This window comes from Anopheles gambiae, chromosome 2 (genome assembly GCF_943734735.2).
Source record: "Anopheles gambiae chromosome 2, idAnoGambNW_F1_1, whole genome shotgun sequence".
NCBI classification, from domain to species: domain Eukaryota; kingdom Metazoa; phylum Arthropoda; class Insecta; order Diptera; family Culicidae; genus Anopheles; species Anopheles gambiae.
This window is the reverse complement of record NC_064601.1, coordinates 30,616,129-30,623,216: the sequence shown is the minus strand read 5'-3', so window position 1 is coordinate 30,623,216 and position 7,088 is coordinate 30,616,129. Positions and strand designations below refer to the sequence as shown.

Genomic DNA, 7,088 nt, shown 5'->3' with positions numbered 1-7,088 from the left:
ATGATAAAACCAAGCACCAGGAAGACAGGTAATACAGCATCTCTTTTCGCCAACAAACGTGTGATTCAACGGTCCCAAACTGGCCCAAAATCTTCCGTACTTGTCATCCGTTTGTGTGTGTGTGCGCGCGCGTCACAAAAATTAAGGTCAACGATGTTTGGCCAGTCAAACAAACCAAACGCTGGGATCTAGGCGACTGCTGGGCGAGCAGCATATACGCCCATTATCCCATCGTTGCGGCGAGGTGCGCGCAAAAGAAACGAAAGAATTGCTTGCTCAATTTCAAGCCCGGCGCTTGGTGGTGGCGATTTTCCCAGCACCCCGAACCTGCTTTGTACAGCCACAGCACGATTTCGGGTGCCCGATTCCCATTTGAGAGTTCCCCAATTCCCGTACGCGTGTGCCGGGTAACCAGCGAAGGGAGCGGAACAACGGGTGGAGGGGGAGGGAACAAAACGTTCAACCGGAACTGGACAAACTAACAATCGTCGGGCGTCGGGCATTGCCGCTTTATTGCTTCATTTCGCCGGCCAAACGGAAGACGAAGGTGTTATCGTTTCCTGTGCGGCCGTTCGGGCCCGTAGAACAGTGCGGAGGAAAGTGAAAACGGGTTAATGGTAGAAGTAGGTCAGTGCATATTATCATGATTTAGAACTTGTACGGACGTTGAGCTGAAAATTTGTCGAAAGCTACACATTTTGAATGTATAAAAAATCAATGACATTTTTTTAAAATAAAAAACTAATTGTTAGAGTTTTTTAACAATGCCAAGTAATCATTTTGCACTGTGGATACAATACACAAATATGAGACATTAGTCAAAATCACAAATAACGAATTATGAAGCTAACTTTACAAGACGCTTTCTGATTAGCTCTGTAGTAATTGCAAGTTAAAAATTAATATCGTTATAACCACGCTTCTTATCCTCCTTCACAAACTACTTAACACAACGCTTAATCCAATCTAAAACAGATACCATTTCGGATGATAATTTCCCTTCAAGTCATCGCATCTGCCCCGTCTCCATGGTGCAATGAAAATCAAAGGAAACGGGGAATAAGAAACAGCTCAAACACTTATTATCAACCAACGCATCTTTATTGAACTCACATGGTCCAACAAGGCGTGCTTTGTGCCCACTAGCCAACACGCAGCACTAGGCCGCCCGCCAAACGCAGACAGTGCGTCATCGAGCACCCGCGATTGCCGACGCCGTATCGCCGTTACTGCGTGCGCTTGGTGCCGGACCAACATTAGGCCAATTGCCAGCCAGCCCCGCCTTTTGTCTCCCCTCTGCATCTGGTGGCGGTTTTGTTTGAGCTAACTGCGGCGAGGTACCTTTCTTCTTCTGCACTGCATCTTTATTTTTGGGTCTCAAAATTACGCTGGTGCTTTGGGTTTTTTTGGGGGGTTGCTTGGCTTACTTTTTGCTTTCTTTGCTTTCTTCGTGCATTTCATGAGAGAGCCCGGGGAACAGCGAGTCCGCGAGAGGTTCTCTAATGATAGGAAGGGGGAGGGGGGACAGGACAAGTGCAGCCACGGCACGGCAATCACGGCCGCTGTCGATGGAAATTGAAATCTAGTTCATTCATAAATCACTGCCGCACGACGGGCACTGCCCGGAAGCGGTCAACGCTGGGAAACGAGTGGCGAATATTTGAGGGGCAGGACAGTGAGAGATGGGGGGAAGGGGGTCCGATATTTTTGACACTTTGGATTCGGTTTGAAGAGAGGGAAGGAGCAGCAGCAGCAGCAGCAGAAGGGAAAGAGTTTATTTATGGATTCGATCGAATTGATTTAACGGGAAAATTGGGTTAACGTTCTGCTCGCTGCGTTTTACAAGCGGAAGGGGGCGTGGAAAGGTGTGGTGTTATTTTGTCAAGCTATTTTAGAGATTTTGTTTGAATTGCTTGTCTGGTGCGGAGACTGTCTTGATCCAATACGTTTTTTGTAATGGAAATTTGTTATTTCTGGTTATAAAGGAAGTTAGCTCTTGTTCCGAAAGAGGCGATATGATGGAAAACAGACAAGTTTTAACCTATTACATTCTAATAATTAAACAAACTTCTTCAACGATTAGTTTGACATCATTCATTTGGCACACTTTTTACAATAGCCTTGTAAGCTTTACCGTCCTCCCAATCCACCTCCGTCATTCCCGCATGTTAACATTGGTACACTATTCTTGTATTTTAGCTCGTTACCACAAGCACACACGCGCGCGACAGCGTACAGGGGCATGTAATTGGAAACGGAGCGCTTAACCGCAAGGAAGCTGACGGATGTGTTCAGCTGCTGAACATCAAATGTCTACATTGTAATCAATTAGTGCATGAAGATCAACTGGCTGCAATTGGATACTGCTGCAGTAAAGCCTAAAAAGAAGCTATAGTTCACCTCTGGTTTGATGTTTCATTGCTAGACAGTTCTCGCTTCGTAGGCGGGTGCAGAACGACTATAAAACACGCTGGCCCATCCTAGCAAAGACATCATTCAGCAGCTGAGTGTTCTAAGTGCAATATCAGCAATTCTACTGCGAGTTTACCGCTACTCAGTGATTTACTCCAGCGTCAGCAACACTTATCAAAAATGGCTTCAAAGGTAATAGGTGTTCGCCTTTGATCGTGCCTAACGCTTTAAAATACAACAATCCTCTCCATTGCTCTTACTCCTAGATCTCTCTCATCGCCGTTGGGCTACTGCTGGTGAACGTGGGCGTTAATGCGCAACAGTACGGCCAGCAGCTGGGACGCCGCAGCTCGCAGGATCGATTGAACCAGCTCCGCTCGTATGACGACGGTGCCCGCCAGTCCCGCAACTACAACGATCTGTACAACGAGCAGCGCTACGTCAGCCGCACCCAGGATCAGGAGCAGCAGCAGCAACAGCAGCATCAGGATCGTCGCGAGTCGTCCGACTACGATCGGGATGACTACAGCTACGGGTACGCCGTGCGGGATGAGCTTTCGGGCGACATCAAGAGCCAGCAGGAGGTGCGCAACGGCGATCGTGTCCGGGGCCAGTACCGCACGCTCGAGTCGGACGGCACGGAACGCATCGTCGACTACACGGCCGACGATGTGCGCGGTTTCAATGCGGTCGTGCGCCATCAGCCGTCGGTCGGTACGCGGGCCCAGCTCGTCCACACGCTGCAGCCGGCCGTCCTGCTGCGACAGCCGACCGTTGGCCATCTCGTGTCGGGTCAGCATCGTCCGGCGCTGCTCACCACGCCCCAGCAAACGTCCACCGTGCTGCTGCGCAACTAAAGCACCCTTCCCTCCGCTCCGATACTGGATAATACCCGCGTACCCGCACACACCCGAAGAATGCCAATAATGTTAATTCAATAAAATACCACCGTACACAAACGTATGCCTGCCTTTTGGCTGAAGTTTCGACGCAGAGCAAGTGCGTGTAGCGAAGCGAAATGTTAGTAGGTAGCAGCAGTCTGTTTTAGTCGGGGCAGCGCTGACAGCGGTGCCCGCCTCATCAATCAGCCTCATCCGGGACAGTCTGTCCGGGGTGCGCTTCCGGCGCAATCTGGGGTGAATTATGGGGCTCCCGGATGGCTGGCCCGATGGCAGCATGTTTGGCCGACCCATTTCATCTCATTGCTGTCAAATTAACGAGCCTCGGGGCGAGCGCTCCCGTCCAGTGCTTCCCCGCACGCTCAACCAACACACCGGAGCAAACGATTTCAAATCACCACACCACACCAGGCCACTAAATCTCGACTCCAACCTAATCCAACCGGTCGCGCTCGGTCCCGGTTCCTTTTTTGCATTCTCCGAACGCGCAAAAGCGCAACGGAAGACGCTCATGACGGGTGACGCGCCGAGCGCTGGTCTAACGACCATCATCAGCGATTGCTTCGGGTGACTTAAACGCTGGGAACGAGCGCAAGTGACGAACGCTGCGAAAAAGTGCGACTCGCTAGCGGACCAGGGCCGGGCATTGCAAGCGGCTCCACGGCAGCTTCCTGTGAATTTCTGTACCACTTCCCCCTTCTTTCTCTCTCTCTCTCTCTCTCTATCTCTATCTCTCTCTCTCTCTCTCAACCCCTCCATTGCATTGTGCGTCCTTCGCGAGTAGGTGAAACTGCCGGTAGGGAACAATTTATTAATCGCTCGGGAAGCTGAGCGCGACCTCGGGGACGGGAATAGTTCTGACCTGAAACCTGTGCCCACTGCTGAATGCAAACCGTGGCAAACGGGAAAAGGAAGGCTAGCTTGATGGGGTGGTGGCGGAAAACGCTCGGAAACAAAACAGAAAAGAATGCATCGGGCGCGAACGGTGGCAAAACGCTCGACGCGAGGGCATGAAACGCGCGCGGCACGGAACGAAAACAAAACTTTTCATTTCTCTCGAACCTGGCGGCTGGTGGGACGTTACCGGGCCCGGGCCTGGTAGTGAGCAGGAACAAGCAGGACAGAAACTTGACCCGGGTGGAAAAAAACCCTCCCACCCCCTGTTTGCCGGTGGGAGAGGAACCACCTCGTTGGCACTTCCGCTGGCACAGTTTTCAGCAGATTAGCTAATTAATTCAAATCTCCACGAATGAGGCTTTCAGTGAGGGATGAGTAATTAAATCGGTGCGTGCGAGGGCAAGTGGCACACAAGGGGGATGCTACACAGGTGCCCTTTCCGTATTTTGTTGGTTGGTTTGTTTTTGTTCACTGTCTCTCGTTATGGGTAGCATATGGGTGTTTGGCGGTGTCTGCAAGCCTTCCTTTGCATCAGCCCAACGGAGGGCTTTGAAACTCTCCCGGAGCCATCGTGGCCGACTCATTCACCTGCGGGAATACGTACTCGGAACCTCGGGAGTTGGGACGAATGGACAAAAAACAAAATCACATCCCTCGTTTCTGGCCCCCGTTTGTGTGTGTGTGTGTGACGCCATTGTGATGCGGCTTGGTGAAATAAGGTTGGTAAGTCAGCGGCTTGCCTCAGAGCAGGTGTAGGGCGGGGTGCACGACGATTGCAATGCAAAGCAGTGTTATCAGTGTGGATGGGCCATAAAAAGAGTCCATCATTTTAACATAATAAGTCGGTGGAAGTATTTACAAACAGGCCCATGTTTAGGGCAAAAATCCCAGCATAATATTTCCAGGTTTGTTTTGTACTGTGTCACTGTGACTGTTGATACAGTTTAGGAATGCATTTAAAAGTTATGGTTAGCAACGCCAACCCCTTCCAAACAATAATCGAGAGTGTCAGTATGAGATAGGGCGTCATGATTCACGATCTGGGGAAATTAATTATTTCCCAAATAGCATTGGAGCGTTACGTTTCGCGATTTTTGTATGGAGGCGTTACTGCTCGCTACCTGCTCATAACACTGCTCGATAGCAGTCCTTAGTGAGCAGGTAGCGTGTAACATTCTATGTAAGCTCAATGAAAGCTCAAAGCTCAAGCGTTACTTAGCGAGTGCACGAACCACAGTATAACGCTGTGGGTTCTGTATTCGGATGTAAACAAAAACACACACACTTTTTTAAAATTTCGATGCACATTGTTCAGTACAACGATAAAATGTATTTTATTTAACTATTATTCAATACTTACATGCCCCAATATATGGTTTTACACGTTTATATACGATTTCAACCATCACTTTGGATGGTATCAACTGATGCCGACGGCGTTGTTGTCTCTGCGTCAAGCACATGTATTGTTGCCGCTTCTAATGCTCGGGTCGTTTTTTCGTTAGCAGTAGCACAACGATTAAACGCAATAATTGTACCACTTGCAAAGCGATACAAATAAAGTAAAACACATAATACACCGTACAACACACTTCTTAACAACACTTGCACATAAAAACCACTTGTCGATGCGGTGATCCAATGTCCTGTTTGCAGTGGAAAAATAACAATGAAAGATTAGAATGCTTTCAAATATGACATTATTTTATAATACTTTCCTTTCCATGCTATTTTGTGGTGTATGGCAACGTTGGTTTGCTTGAAGATACACAACGACCGGTGTGTTGGTCCAGTTGAGAATGTGCCGATCACGATCACAGCCGGCTTTAGTGATTGTTGTAGAAACTGTAACAATGATCAATATCATTAAATCTGCATTGTTTTTACAATTCATTGTGATTTCATGAAAAAGTAAAGTGAAAAAGTAAAGTAAAAGTGAAAAAGTAAAACATTTCATCTTACCGGCGTCGTATTTCGTCGGCATACACACACACACACAGCTGCTCGATCATACTCGGACGAATGTTGCCAAATTTCGGGATGAAATGATGTTTTTCCTGTGAAATAATGTGTTCAAACATTAAAAGATAGTTTATTTACTGAAATATGCACAGAACACTTACCTTTTCCCGAGTTTTCACATAAAATTTTACGATTATTCTGCATTACAATCTTTACGGGCGGTTGTCCGTGTTTGTTTACGTTTCTGACTTGACAGATATGCGCGCTGGCATGTGACGAAGTGAAATACATTCAAACCTCGCCAATTGCAAGTCTGCTTTTTCAATTGAATACAAAAAATCCGAGTTGTTCACATAAATATGAGAAAAAGTCAGTTTATCCAGTTTGTATAAAATAACAAACATGACAAAATACGCAGACATTAGTCGTGTTACAAAATTTCTTTCTAATAAACAAAATCTATCTTTTTTTGTAGACATATGATATAAATGCAATTAGCGAGTTCTAATTGTATCATATATATTGCTATTTTCAAAGCGGTTTAAATTAAAACAAACATCCGTGTTTTTTTAAATAATCAGAAAGATAATTATATACTTAATAATGATTAAAATGTATTTTATTACATTTATGTACAACGATAACCTAACTAGTAAGCATGTTCATGCACGTGTGTAATTATTTGATAATTTTTTTTGTGATCCCTATATGAATGTTATTAAGTAAAACAGACAATTTACTCTGTTCCTTTTTCAATTCTTCAAGATAAGGTTTTTTTAATAAAAACATGTAAGTTTGTTTAAAAAAAACATATATAAATACATATATATAAACACACATACATATATAAATATAAATATAAATAAATATATAGATATATACATATATATATATATATATATATATATATATATATAT

The 7,088-nt window shown here is 45.9% G+C and overlaps 1 protein-coding gene and 1 long non-coding RNA gene across 2 annotated transcripts; one reads left to right on the top strand and one right to left on the bottom strand.

Moving 5' to 3' along the window:
- The first annotated feature begins 2,433 nt into the window (after nt 1-2,433).
- On the top strand, nt 2,434-3,375 carry LOC1272964 (cuticle protein 19.8). Its single transcript, XM_311895.5, has 2 exons — nt 2,434-2,604; nt 2,679-3,375. The coding sequence occupies exons 1-2, from the start codon at nt 2,593-2,595 to the stop codon at nt 3,267-3,269; spliced, it is 603 nt and encodes a 200-aa protein (XP_311895.4). The 5' UTR covers nt 2,434-2,592; the 3' UTR covers nt 3,270-3,375.
- Nucleotides 3,376-5,922: 2,547 nt separating this feature from the next.
- LOC133391956 (uncharacterized) lies at nt 5,923-6,737 on the bottom strand. Its single transcript, XR_009765382.1, has 3 exons — nt 6,332-6,737; nt 6,171-6,265; nt 5,923-6,053 (listed from the first exon to the last, which is right to left on the bottom strand). It is a non-coding gene; the product is annotated as an uncharacterized LOC133391956 (long non-coding RNA).
- Between the last annotated feature and the right edge of the window lie 351 nt (nt 6,738-7,088).